The 15,496-nt window shown below is 35.1% G+C and overlaps 1 protein-coding gene across 1 annotated transcript in view; it reads right to left on the reverse strand.

The window, feature by feature from the left end:
- Window positions 1-14,921, reverse strand: part of COL5A2 (collagen type V alpha 2 chain) — a 100,345-nt gene extending 85,424 nt beyond the window's left edge. Inside the window, exon 1 of the mRNA XM_072418799.1 lies at window positions 14,709-14,921. Coding sequence (XP_072274900.1) covers window positions 14,709-14,799 — 91 coding nt within the window. The 5' untranslated portion in view covers window positions 14,800-14,921. The remainder of the gene's footprint in view (window positions 1-14,708) is intronic.
- Between the last annotated feature and the right edge of the window lie 575 nt (window positions 14,922-15,496).

Genomic DNA, 15,496 nt, shown 5'->3' on the forward strand with positions numbered 1-15,496 from the left:
AGATGAATATAAATGACCCAAAATGTTGAAATACGCATGCAGGAAAGGAAAGGTAAGACACAGCAGGCCATCTTTCATGGCAGTGGTTTAGAATAAATGGCCTACGAAATATTTACAATTGTGGCTTTTTTAGGCATTTTGTTCTTGTAAAACTGAAGAATAAAATGTATTTAAAGCCTATTTTTTTTGGATAGAGATTTAGAGTTAAAACCCATGTCAGGTCTCTGTCTGTACTAAGGAGACTAACTCCGAAGAGCCGAAATATTCTGGCATCTAAAAGGTACCTTGATTTTTTTTTTAATGACAATTGTAGCAAGATACAAACATTTTAAATAGCTTCCTTTATAGTTAACTAATCCTCAAAAGATTCGATATTCCTCTAAAGCCTGCTTCACCTACTTTGCAGATCCTATAAACATTGAATGAGGATCCACGTTAAATGCCACCCTGTCCCTTATAGAGAACATAAACTGGAACTATTCAGGTAAGGAAATTTGTACAAAGCTGAATCTCCATTCTTAGGCTATGTACACATGTGCAATAATTATAATTGGAAACGATCTTTCACAATCCTTTCCAACCACTAACGACTGCACAATGCATGAACGGGTCCTGTACATACAGCACCATTCTGCTCTATAAAGAGGGGAGGGGGGGAGCGACAGAGCAGCGCCCTGTTGCTCTCTCCCCCCCTAACTTTCATTACGATCGTTCGTCCTCTATCGCCCATGGATCCGCCAAGACGGTGTTTCGGACGATGAACAACGAGCACCGTACACACGACAGATTCTTGTCCGATATCGGCCCTGAGCCGTATATTGAACGTGAACAATTGCACGTGTGCACCCAGCCTTAGACTTGTATATTAGTGTAGGTTTACATTTCAGATTTAGGCTATTGTATTCTCTTTCCATCAGGGAGGGAAATGTCATTTTGGTGTCAGCCCTTTTAAGTTTGACCTGTCTCTTGCTCCAAGGCTTATATCTGACATTTCAGTGTGTTGGAGGAGGGTAAAACTGGCAATTCCAGCCTTTAGTTTTCTTTCATGTTACTCTGAGAGTGTCTGTTATCACAGATCAAGCAAAAGACAACCTTACAGTCATACAATTTTGCTCTCAACAGAAGAAAATTCAGGTAAATAATTGAATATCCTTCAAGCTAGCAGTACTATAACAGAGTAGAAATTTATTATATTACACATGTTAATATTTACAGATTCTCTTAAAAAAAACAAAAACAAAACATTGTATAAATAATGGAATTATTGCAACCAACCTGAGCCCTGTATGGTGCAAGTACATATAAGGTGATGACGGGGAACTACATCACAAAATACAACAGTCTGTCAATCATTTTTCCAAGTATGGGACTGCCTTTATTTGTTATGGTGGTTATGGTGGTTCCAAGCCCAGGAGCCTGTATTAGGGTGTATGTGCTTTGAAAGATTGAATGTTTTGCTGGTAACATCTTGGGAATCATGGTTACTGATGAAAAAGAAGGGTCTGGGGGTCATTTGTAAGGTAAATTAATATTTTTCTCATATCTTTATGATTTACAAGTTGGCTCTACAATTCACTCAGTGGATAGTATGTAAAAGACAAATCATTTATTAGAATGACAATGCTGGAGGTTGAAGACATCCATGGAAACACACAGCCATCTGTGAAAACTTAAGACCACCCTTTATAGTCTTTCACTATATATATATATATATATATATATATATATATATATATATATATTGACAGCAGATATAAACTGTGGATTTATCTGATGCTTAACTACAGGTAAAAGCTGCTATCTATTAAAGAATCAAGAGGAAATAAAACAATTCTCTCCATCCAACACCTGCAAAAATAAGATATATAGGACAACAGTAATAATCAAGGTAAAGGCCACCACTTTACCATTACTTCGAGGCTATTCTCATTGTGTCTGCAATGTCTATCACTGGCACACATGCAAAATACATTTCCTCCTTGGAAATATTCACAGAATTACACAAGGTTCCCAGAAATAATAAACCATCCTCAGACACACAGCTTCAAATAGAAAACAAAATAATAGAGCTGTAAAATAGATTTTCTTTATAATACAGCAAATGAGCTACAATTTCTAAACTGTGCCTTACTTCTAAAAAGTTAGTTTTAGGGATGCACAACCAAAAAAGTACAACATGTAGAATAACACATTAAATCTGAATTTATTTAATAAGGACAACGCTTCTCTTAAGCTAAATCTTTTGTTGCATTTGTTTATTATCATTATCTAGTATTTTTATAGTGCTAACATATTACACAGAGCTTCACAAGGTCCATTGTCATGTCACTTATTAGTAGTTTGAGTAACATTTTGGTAAAATTTGGTTAATATTTACACAATGGCTGTTTTAACAACTAATATATTTAGCTTTAGTTATTGAAAGATATATTTAGATATTCCTAATCCAAATATTTTTTCCTTGTAAACTGGGGGTTCTTCCAGTCGGGTCTTCTCTGCCAAATAGAGCACTAGCTTGGAAGGTAGGCTTGGAAGGCTGGAGTTGGTATTCTTTTTAGCCATAGATTTTCACTTTTTACAAGGAACAATTGCATGTTTTATTCTGAATTTTTATCTACCTTGTGGCAGTAACACGGGAAATAGAAACTTGAATCCATACCTCTTAACTGAGATGAGATGTAGAACATTATTATGCAAGAATGTAAATCATAAATAATTACAAACATTAGCTTATATTCACAAGTGTGGGATAATACTCAGAAGATTGGAATAGAAAGCTGTTACCACACAAAGAAGCTTTGTCCTGCTAAGGATATAAAACTATCCAAATAGCATTTTTCATTTTAAAAACCATTGGAAAACGACTTTGTTGGCCGCCTCTGAATTTCCATTATGCTTACTTTCCATGTTCCTTACTCATAACTAGTTCAAATACTGTTGTCTTCTACTTTTTTAGTTCCATTTGATGTTTGCCCAGCATGCTCTGCATGTAACATGAGAATATTCCAAGACAAGCAGCTTTCAATACATCTGGAATTTGTCTTTTATTATATTATGCAATTGGAAAAATGTTTCCATTAAAAAAGTGGTCCTTGACCTCCTGAAAGATGTATGGAGGTTTTATACTGTATACCATTACAACTCACTGTTACTAGCACACAATACTTTTATTACTGCATACATTCTAGAACAAAATCACAAAATTCTTATTTGAACTTATTTTAAATTACTTGTATTTTCTTTACCTGTGTTAAGACTTTGGCCACTTGACACCTACCAATGATTGCTTCTAATGTGATTAAATTATAAAACCTGGGGCGGAGGAAATTACACCTATTTTTGAAAAGAAAAATGTAAAATGCAGCTAAAAGCTGTGCTGAATTTTGGAAGTTTGGAACCATGTCATAATTACATTACATTTACCATCATACAACTTTAATATAACTTTCTATTACACCACCAACTAGAAAACTGTTAATGGGCACTATGCCAGGTAAAATCTCAAAGTTTAAAAAGAGGGTAAACATTTAGGCTACTAGGTTTGGCACAATTTAGTGCCACTACGTAACAACGTTTAAGCAGGAATATAAAATATGATTTTAAAGCCTTCCAAGGCTGGAGAGGATACACTTTCATCAGTGAACTTGGGTAATCCAGCAAACCTGGAATGCATTTCTTTAAAGTCATTTGCTATTTGTTAGCAAAGTTTTCAATACTGGATCTATTCCAGGTTTGCTGGATCACCCAACTTCATTTATGAAAGTGTATACACAAGCAAACTCTAAAGGCAGTGTTATACAAAACCATTTCCGGCCTGCGTTTTTATTTGTCTGGGATTCTATTAGACCATACGATCCTCACAAACCATTCTGAATGTCTGAAAGGGTCAGAGTGCTTCCCACTACTATCCACATGGAGATAATGTAATGCTTTTTGAATTTTTTGGAAGGTCAGTTCTTGCTGAAAGAAAAATTACTGGTGGGATACATTCCATAGGAAAAACATAACTTGGATTTGAATAGAATTAGAGTCACGTAAATACATTGGATAGGCTATACTAAACAAGTAATTTGTACCTAGTAAAGTGAATGTTCAGTTAGTTTAGTTAATAATGTGAAGCTATGATCAGTCCTGTACTGGGAAATTTAAAATAGTAGGTTCCTATTGCACATTATTGGATAAATTAAACATAGCATCACTTTTTCACTATGCTATGCAAACATTAACTTTGCTCTGTGAACATTTCCAACACCATTAGCAGCTCAATGTTATTGGACCTAATTAGATAATTTCTGTTTCCCCTTAGTAGGTAACTAAACTTGGATACAGCATTTTGTCATAAAAAAAGACAAGCAGAACATGGCAACAAAATTCATAGCACCAACTTTCCTGTCTAAAGAAATATACAATTCTGTTCTGAGTCGTAAATCCTAATTGTGCCATTTACAGTTTTGAGCAAAACCTTAGTTCTAACATTTATGTGACTTCTGAACTGTACCAGTACTAGGTTTATTTATATTGCCTTTCAACCTTAAATGCAAACACTTCAACAGCAGAACACCAATTACAGTCTTGAGTTTTATACAGTAAATTACGGAGGTGTCTTGTATCATGGTAGCGATCAATGAAAGTAAAAAGAAGTGAAGTCACACCGTTCAGACATTTTAGGGCACCTTAAAGTTATTCAAAGCTTTAAAAAATTTGAAGATTCTCAAAAAAAAAAGATCTAATGTGTTTGGAAATTTGAGTCTTCAATATTTTAAAGCTGACCTTACACTAAAATGTAAAGTCCCATACACTCTGTGGGTCTATTCTCCAATATGCCTAAAAGTAAAATATTAGAGATACCTCCACCCCATCACTTAGATCATTGTCCTTCCAGGTATATTTTAGTAAAACTCAGAGCAGGCAGGCATAATCTTGTGAGAAGCAATATCATTACAAGAGTATACTCTCATGAAATTTAGGCTGCTTTGCAATCTACATGGGGTATTTCTGGAAGGATGTTGATTGGCATCATCCTTGCTTAAGTGCTATGTGAGCAAGACAGTGGTAAGTAAAGTATCATATTCTTTTCAGAATATTTTTTTACTTTTTAGGAGCAGGTGATCTGGTGAGAGGCCAAAAGAGTGTAAATGGAACTTCCATGTTGGTGGGAGGTTCGTTTTAAGTTAGTCACTAAATGATATTACTGTAACTCCTAACTTTAAGCTACAGTAAATTACAAGAAGACACTTCTCTTTGAATTAATACGGACATTTGCTTCACTGACTGTATGCATGAATGGCTGGCGCACCGGGCAGGGCTACGAACCCCGTCTCTAGTATGCATCGCAGGCTCAGACCGGAGGGCAGATTGTGTCTCTGGACCTGCGATGGGAGAGTGAGCATCATGACGTCAATCTGGGGTAAGTTTCTTACCCTTTGAGTGACACACGGCTACCCGTGCATGCGCAGTCCAGAGTCCATGCATTTAGTGGTCCGCGAGCTCCAAAAGCTTTGAGGACCACTGTTGTAGTAAATCAATTTTGTGAGTAAAATTTATTTAAATAGAACTTTAACACATTGAGATGCTTAGGTGCATTTTATTTATTGAGACTACTAAGGGATTTTGGCATAAGAAGTTCCAGGATAATGGCAGATTTAAAGCTTAGCCATTTAAAGCTTACTGCACCCTTACAAATCATCTTAACTTCACCTTCCCTATTGACTACAAATACATTTTTCAAAATGGCAAAACATCTTGGAGGTATTTGGAACTTTCCTAAATTTTTGGGAAAATAAACTTTAAATTTGCTTCTTTTTTTGGGAAAATACATTTTCAATTTTGCTTCTCTTTTGCAATGATATGTTATATACATACAAAGTGTAATTTATACAGGATCAAATAATTTGTTGCTTTTAGATAAAGATAATTTCCTCTATCTCTCCAAGACTCAGTTGGTGAAATTTGTGCACTTGAGCTTTTGGTTTGCATTTCTGCTATTGACAAAGTAAGGAATTTTCTACCTAATTATATCATAACGTTCTAACTTCCTGAGTATCAAAGACATAAACAATGTTGTTTAAGAACATATATTTATATACTTATAACACTGTCCTTCCTTCTCTATACTTACAACAATCAGAAGGCATCTTGGAGGTAAAGTGGATTTATGCTCAAATATCAACATAATACTATATTGAAAGAGCTACAGTAATTCTTAAAAAGTTAAAAAAGTTTACAAGTGTAACCTTTTTTAAAGCAAATGTTATGTTATTATTGCTAAAGAAGAAGATTGGTCAATTGAATCTTAAGATCCTCCTCCTCTAGGCCTATGCAGGTTAATTAGGAGAGCGTGAAACTAAATTTTCTCTGGGAAATGTAGGCTTTGTTATCCTTTCAAACTGTGTCTGGTTTTACTTTAAAAAGCATTTACCCCACCTTCCATTTTTATTTAACATCAACACTTGAACTGTTCCTCATTTGAAGGACCTGGTCTTCATTTGGAACATGTTTTCTCTATTCCTTCCTCTGTTTTACCTCTTTTTAGTCTGATATACAGACCCTTCTTTAAAATGCACCATTCAACTACTAAAAGTGTCATAAATCATTGCATTCTTTTTTCTAAAAAGCCAATAAAAAGCAAACGTAGTGGTGTAAATTGGGGCTTCTACCATTATTTTTATGGTATTTCTTGTTATTTCAGGTTATGTGTCTGTATGACTGTAGGTGTTGCAAGGATATGTTCTTTATCCATATTTGTTGTGCTACTCATTCTCATCTAAGGAAGTTGAGAGTATTGGCCAGTAAGTGAGGGGAAATTTTCCTCAACACTGACTTTGGCAACTTAAAAAAAATAACAGTAGTTCCAGACCTTCCCAGTTTATTTATAAATGAAAGACTATCATGAAGAATAAACCCGGAATGACACACTATGAAAGTGTCATACATACCCTTGTGTGCTAGGTTAATATTTACTCATTACAAGACACATCCCTTGGCATTGTTCCACCCTCCATGCCAGCTGACTTAATAGGTGTAAAATTGTCCGACTTCTCCTAAATCATTTTAATGATTTACAGATAATTTATTGCTGGATCAGGATTTAGCACATACATTGCTAACAATGCCCATTATTATCTTCAAAGTTGGCAACATCTTTCCTGTAAAAAGGGTAACCAACTCTGATACACAGATCAAAGTCAATGAAGTATTTGATCTTAAGCATGAGACCCATGTTAAAAAAGGATAATCAGACACATATGGATGGGTTATTTTTTGTTTTAGGGAAGGATTGGAAGCTAAAGTCATGAATTTAGCAGAACTTTTATAATGAATTCCAGGTCTGGCTTTTACATGTAGTATCTGGTGTTCTTTGAATACAAGCATGTAGAAGGGAAGCATCAGAAAAACAGATGTTTAACAAATGTACACATGCGTGTGCGCAAACACATACATATTGCTTACTAGTCTTCTGGCTCAGTAATACTTAGGCAATAGATTAATATTATCATAGTGAACATAGTGAACATTCTGCAACTCTACACAGTGCTCTGGTCACTGTATCAATGCATTCTTCCGCTCAAGAATATATACAGCACTTAATGGGACTAGAACAAGTAATTCTCCAAAGCTATATATGCTATAAAAAAAACCCACAAACACAAGAAAATGGAAAAAAGTACACAGGTCAGGTGTTTCAAAAAGGATTAACAAAGGAGCAACAAACTGATTTGGCCATGAAGGTGCAGTACTTACCCTACATAATAATAAATTATTATGCAGAATTTTTTTTCTGCAGAACTGAAATTAAAAAAAAATTGAGGATCTACTGAAATATAAAACAAATAGGATTTATTTTTGGTAAAGAAGGCTTTGAAGGGCCACAAGGGCTGAATGGCCATAGCAGGAGCAGAGATTGTATAATGAGGAAGGCACAGAGCTGGAGAAAGATAAACCAGGAGGCAGCTTTGTGATAATGTGTAAGCATGCCACTCATATCCTAACATTATGTAAGGAGCTCCTGGCTTCCTGGCAGCTCACTTAGCTTTAAGGATGGAAAAGAAGAAACATTTAGCCTACTATAACACAAGTACTGATTAGCAAAAATGGAGGAGTTGCCAAGAAAAAAACAAAACATCTTTACCTTTTGAAGCAATGGATGTTTTATTTTATTTTTTGCCACAATTTTCACAAACAAGTCTTTTAAATGATATAATTATATTGCTTTACCACAAGCAACACATAATTCAGATATGTTATCTGTATACTCTTGTAGTCTTTTATAGTTAAAGGATAATGAGAAAAAGCTCAATATTTACCAGATGCTTTCAAAATGTTCCCATCACAGTGAAATGAATTCTTTTATGAATGCTTTTTACTTCCCATAAAAGAAAATATACAAAACTGGTGCTTCTTTGATGAGAAGAATGCTATATAGATTTAAACATGCATTGCATTAGGAGTTGCAAAAGAAGCATGTTCCAAGCCATGTGGTAAACAAGAGCTTTGGCCTGATTTTTTGTTTTGTACATGCTAGAGAAATACCCCCCTGGATATTTATTATACCCCTCAAGGACAATATAAGGTCCTTGTACCTGCAGTGGCCATTTGGGGAGGTTCTTGCTCTCCCTTTTGGGTTTTCATTTTTTACTACAGAGAAAGCAAAAAATGTGGTAGACAGGAACACTAAGCAAAAACGAACTACATTACCGTTGGCACATCCAAAACCTAAACAAATACAGAACCTGATTTACCCACCAGACTATGTCTATAGCTAGAATATCACTGGTGAGTAGATAGCTGTAGTTAGTCATTTTCAACAAGATTTGATCTTGTAATATTCAAGATGCAGTTTCTTAGTCTTTGACATTACAAGAACAGGTCTACTGAACAAGTATCTCTATAGGAACAAGTATCCTGGACCAGATCCATTCCAGGTTTGCTGGATCAACCAGCTTCACTGATGAAAGTGTATCCTCTCTAGCCTTGGAGAGCTTTGATAAATCAGGCACACTATCTCAATCTAAAAAAGTCCAAGCAGTAGTAGTGCTTTAAATTTCAAAGTCCATTAACTTTAACATTTAGATATTAATTTGCCTTTAGATGCATAGTACTGGAACAAACATTTACAACACACTACTCGTGTACTGTCAAAGTGCTGGGATACCCAAGTAAGTTAATCTTCAGCTATTATATGATATTATGTGAACATTTTAGGTACAAATAAAAGAAAGCCTAACTTAATTGGCCAATAGTCAAACTTTTACTATATATAGGGTAGGTGTCATATCATTGTTATTCAGTTTCTTTTACTTATATAGGTAGGTTTAGTTTGGCTGAATAGCACAAGAGATACATTTTGATGAAGTCATCACTTAGCACAAATTCTTCAAATCTTCATTAAAAATTTTATTTCCAGTTATGCTCAGATCTCCTTGTTTTATGTTCAGAAGCACTTAATGACATGACTTTAATACACAAAATGCATTCATCGTGACAGTTGCACCTATGTTATCTCAACAATTCATATTTATTTTCTTACTTAGTACATATACTTCATCTTGGCTAATCCAGCTGTAAAAAGGCCTGCTAATCTGTTTCTTATTGGAAGTAGGGCTTGGCTGGAAATTATTAGCATATAGTTCCCCACACTTTAATGAGCTCACAGCTGCCAGGGTGCCTGTAAATGAACTCATATGGGTGGACATAGTCCAAGATAATGCACTCAGTCTGGGTGGTGCTACCAACTAAATACAAAGTCTTGCATGATAGCTAAACAGCTGAAAATTGCAAAGCAAAAAGTTTAAAAAGTGTTAAAGTCAAACTTTCTCCCATCTCCTGTTCCAGTGACATTCTGTCACACGCAAAGTATCACCCAGACATGAAGTGAGGGGAAATGGTGTGGCAGACAGCAGTCAGAAATAATTTATACTCTTTGTAGGTGTTTTATGACTGCTTGCCGGTCTATAGAAGACCATATACACATTTTAGGTCTTGGTAACAGGGAAGGAGAGTAAATAGAAACCTTTTCAGTGGGGGCATGGGTAGCAATAAAAAGCAGAAATGCCTGAATCCATTTATTTTAAATCCAGCATTGTTTCTACCAAACAGTAATAAAATGGAAGAATAACCAAGTCATTGTAAAGATGCTAAATGAACCTCCAAATCCTATGATTCAATGCAATATATATAAAAAAAAAAAAAAATATATATATATATATATATATATATATATATATATATATATATATACCAGTGTCTTTCTTTTGTGTAATGAATAGTCCTTTCCAAGAAAGCCGTAATCCAGCTTTGCTGCTAGAACATTCATAAATCCATTACGTCATTGGACAGGAAGCCAACATTTTTATTGATTGCATGTAAAGTTTGTAACCCCTGGCCAGTCTGCATGTTACAACAATCCCCATTTGCAGGAAAACTTTTAACCCTGTAAAGGATATATAGACTACAGTTAGGCAGCAGATAATTTACTGTGAATTATCCTGTTTTACACAATGTCTCCATACATTCATTGTTGTTTGTTACTTATTAAGTATTAATGCAACAGAAATATCAGGCAAATTCATTAAGAATATCAACAATATTCTTTAGTAAATGGTAAAAACCTGTAAACAATTATATCTGTCTAAACAAATTATATATAATGTTTGACTTTTATCACCTTGTGTCAAATGGGATAGTTACACTATATCTACATTTGAAAGTTTTTGTTGGTTTTTGATTGGAGAGGTGTTGCTTTTTTTATTGCTCTCTTTTCTTTTTTTTCTGACATTTGTCACAAGGACAGAAAATAACCAAGAATTCCAAAGATGTAACAACTATGACCTGAATGAGAATAGTGGGGGAATCTACCAATGGAGACACCATTTCCGGTGAAAGGTTTTTCAAGTGATTTCTCACTACCAGTTGTGTCTTTGGGACAGAAAGTGAAGAAAAATCTCTATAATGCATAGTACAAAAAGTGTTTCAGATTTATTTACTTAGCTTCTGTTATCTTCTGAGAATCCTTTACTAAAATGTCTAACATTAATGCAGTATAGTATTGCATTTCCCAACATTCATCTTACACTATAGTCCATTACTTTCATAATTGCTTCCTTGTCAGCTATGATTGTTGGTACACCTTACCCAGGAATGTTTAGCAAACAAAGTAAGGAGACAGGGCATATACCCCAGTTCCATTCCATAGTACAAATATCTAAAAGGATTTTTTTCTTTGTAGGTTACCTAAAATGGTATAAACCCATCTTTACGATGGGACATATATTGCCCTGACATATTACACAGCGCTGTACAAAGTCCATAGTCATGTCACTAGCTTTCCCTCAAAGGAGCTAACAATCTAATGTCCTTACCATAGTCATATGTCATTAACACAGTCTAGGGTCAATTTTGGGGAAGCCAATAACCCTAACTGCATGTTTTGGATATTGTAATATCAGGCTGCTGTTAGAGTAGCCAATAGGAAGCTTCCAACCCAATTGTTTCCTGTACTAGCATGCACAAAAACTTTCATATAATTATCAGTGAAAGTGAACATATCTTAAAATGAATGCTAACCATACATGAGGGCATTGGCATTACTCAACCTACTTCATTCACATATGGGCTTAGGTACCATACATACCCCAGGTTACCCCAGCTAGTTAAGGTAGGTTGGTCTGAAAACATTCTCGGATGGCTGATGTGAGATAAGCCAGCCCTGGTGGTGTCTCCTCCCCCAGCGTTCATAGCTCAAACATTCAACCCTTGTGTGACCCCTATGATGCAATAGGATATATCTTGGGAAACCCAGTAATTATTGTTTTGCATTAGAGTTGCTTGAAAGTCCATTTCTACAGTGCATCATCTAAAATATATGGGCCCCTAATCCAAAAAGAAGTAAGCAAATTAGTTCATTAGTCATAACAATTTTATATTGATTGGTATAGGAGATATAATCTAAAGACTGGAATATTAGGCATTGAAAAGAAAATGACATAAACCTGTTCACATATTCATAATAAACCAGAGTAAAACAATCAATCTAACAACTAAGTAAGCAATAGTATATGCTGGTTCCAGGAAATGTGGTTCCATCCTAGGGGTATTATGCTTGGAGATCTTCTACTTGAAATAAATATGCTGAAATGACATTAAAGCTTCTTTCATCATCAAGTTATCATTATGTTCTACCTTTGCATACATTTAGGATCATCTGTGCATTAAGCTTTTAGTAGGCACCAGCAATATGAAACGTTTGGAGTATATACATATGTTTTAAAGTGTTAAATGATTTAAATATTCTTTTTTGTGGCAGAAAAAAAGTCCTTTCAACCACTTTTCAAGGGTATGAAAGCCAAAATATGACTCATTACCATACAGTATTGTATTATGCAGTCTAGGTCAACAGGGACCTCATGGTGAGTTAACTTATTGTCTATGCTCTAAAGATTGATAAACATTTCATTAGGAGAAAATTTGAATAAGGACCATACAACCATATTCAATTTAAGGTGCATCTATGCTGTCCTACAAACAGTCCACAAAAGTATATAATATTATTTATTATAACTTGTAGATTGTTGCAACAATAGTAGAAAAAAAACATATTGAATAGTTATTCACCGCTAGAGGTCTACTGCAGTGCTCGGCTACAACAGCAATAAAGTGCATGGTCTCCATTGTCTCCCCATATGTGGAATGGTTTATAAAAAACATCATTAAAAAGTCAGTTTTACACAGTTATGGATTCCCGTCTTCAGGTTGAACCTGTCATTTGCTTTAGGATGCCTTCAGGCAGGTGTTGCAAGAACATTAGTAACCCAAAGTGCAACTTCAAAGAATAATATCTTGCTCATTAGTCTTTAGTCCTGGCCTGATTCAGCTCTGCAGTCTATTTTAGGTAGCAATCTAGAAACGGGGTTCTTCTTTCCACTATATTAACAATATTCAATTCCTAATAGGTATTGGAAGTTGCATTTTGTTGTGCATCCTTACATCACACATAATTGCAGTACTGAGAGTCATGGCAGACATATGGTGTCCAGGCAGGAAAATGAGCACGTAACATAAAATGTTAAAAGTTGCCATGTACTGGGCATTTTCATTTTTATTAGTGAATGAGATATATGTTGATAAATATCTTTGATTCCAATACTAAATGTGAAATAAACAGTCTATTGGTGGTACAAGTCTCCCTGACAGTATGTGCTATAATTAATGACCTCTGGCATGGCACTGCAGCCAACTGTTGTAACCATTACTGTTCTGTTGTCTTTTTGGTAGGTGTAACCATACACAATGCACATCCCCCAACTGGTATTTCAGCTCTGAGCAAAAGATATGCATGGGAAAGTTACAGACTGAGGAAATCTCCAGACATCCCTATGCTGGATCACCATCATGTGTCTTACTGTGAAAAGAAAGCTGTTAAAGTTATCTGATACCCCAGACAGAGGGGGCATAGCATACCCCAAGTAGTCAATGTAAAGTGTCACTTCTCAAAGTTTCATAACTGCATCCCTGTGCCTGATAAGGACAGTTGCAATGTATCTGATTTCTATGAGTTTATTGTAAGTTTAAAACAAAAGGAAACAGTTTAACAATGCTTTTGTATGATGTATCTATTTCTATGAAACTGAAATTCTTCCCATTGGCAATATAAATGGTACAATCACATTTACATTTATATAGCATTCATGTATAAATGCAATTATATATAGATATGTATATTGCAATTATATAAAAAAAATAAAATAAATAAATATATATATATATATATGTGTGTGTGTGTGTGTGTGTGTGTGTGTGTATAAATGCAATTATACACACACACACACATATATATATATATATATACACACACACACACATACACAGTTATCTAGCATTCATGTATAAATGCAATATATATATATATATATATTTCATTCACTTTTAACTGTTTAACTGTACAGCTTAGAAACTTTAACATCAATTAGCAACCCAGAATGTGCTAAATACACCAAATGTGTAAACATGAGTAAAAGCTTCATTACTGCGCCTTTGTTATCTTAAGCAGATCCCAAGAGAAGGCAATACAAGGAAATCTCTAAGGGAGAACAGGGCTTCTGGGAACAGTCAAACTTCACTCCCTCTCTGCTTTTTCTAGTTTGCACATAAGTATAAAACAGTACAAAAACAAAACACATCTCAAATACAACTCCTTTCCAGGAATGCAGAATGAGAACATTACTAAAACAAAAAAATAAATCTGCTATAGTAAAAAAAAGTAGATAAAAACATTTACAATGACTTTTGCTTAATTACATAAAAGAGAACTACAGGCTAAGTATATAAGAAGCATAATTAACAAGGAGACAGGGGGAATTCTTTCCCAACAAAGAAAAGCCTGAAGACATAGCAAGGACTCCACCCTTGCTGGATGTAGAAGAAGTCAGAAATGTGCAGCAAGTAACTCTGTGCCCTACACATCCCTACCCATCAGTTTTATTTCATCCTGCCAGGTATTCACCAGTCAAAACCTTTACTGTGACAAATGCTACCTGGTCACATAAGTGTTCTTTTACACCTCACAAGTGCAGAAATGAAGCTACAAACTTCACAAAGTTCTAACAAAGCAAATATCTATTGTAGAATAAAACAATAAAACAAACTTCAGATGCTTTATCCATGTTTCTTACAAACACACAAAAAACTAAAAACTGCAGAGCTGCTTAACTTACCACTTTCTTCATCTTGAGCTTGTACAGCTAGAAATTGCCCTATTAAAAGTGTAATAATTAAAAAATTCCTTCTCTGTATTAAAATCATCATGTCTAATTACTAGACATGTGACTCTTCTTTATGGGGGGTGAAAAAGTTAGGGTCTTTTGAGCACCATTAAGCCACCAGTATGTTTCCTCTCAGCTCCAAGACAAAGTCTGCAAACAAGACCTTTTTTGAAGTGTTGCAGCTTTAAATAGGAAGAATGCAGCCTTCGCTAGTTTTCCTGCCCCTTTCAGCTTGTGCAGGCTTATAGTCATCCATTCCCTGCCAAGCTGAGTCTGATTGATGGTAAACAACTGAATCAAAACTACTTCTCTTTTCCTTCAGCATTCCTGCTGTATGGAATGACTACTTTAGACATGAAAGTGGCCACTGCTGCAAGTGCTAATTAGCAGGGAATGATTAATAGATAATAAAAGTCTGTATACAGTTGTATCTCATTGTGAGACTGTTCCAGCTAGGAGTTTTTTTTCTTTTGCTATGATTTGTAAAGTTATCATCATGATTTTTTTGCAACTGTAAAATCACTTAGTGAGGCTACGTACACACGTGCAATAATTATCGTTGGAAATGAATGACCAATGACCGATCGTTAACAAAAAAAGTGCACGATGGCTTTCAAACAATGTGGATGAACGAGGAATGTCGCTGGAAACGAACAACTGCCCCAGCGAATCTGATTGGTCAACGATTTTTCGTTCAGTGATGGTGGATTGTTCTGTGATACGCTTTCTCCTGTACATGT

The sequence above is a fragment of the Pyxicephalus adspersus genome, chromosome 7 (genome assembly GCF_032062135.1).
Source record: "Pyxicephalus adspersus chromosome 7, UCB_Pads_2.0, whole genome shotgun sequence".
NCBI lineage: Eukaryota > Metazoa > Chordata > Amphibia > Anura > Pyxicephalidae > Pyxicephalus > Pyxicephalus adspersus.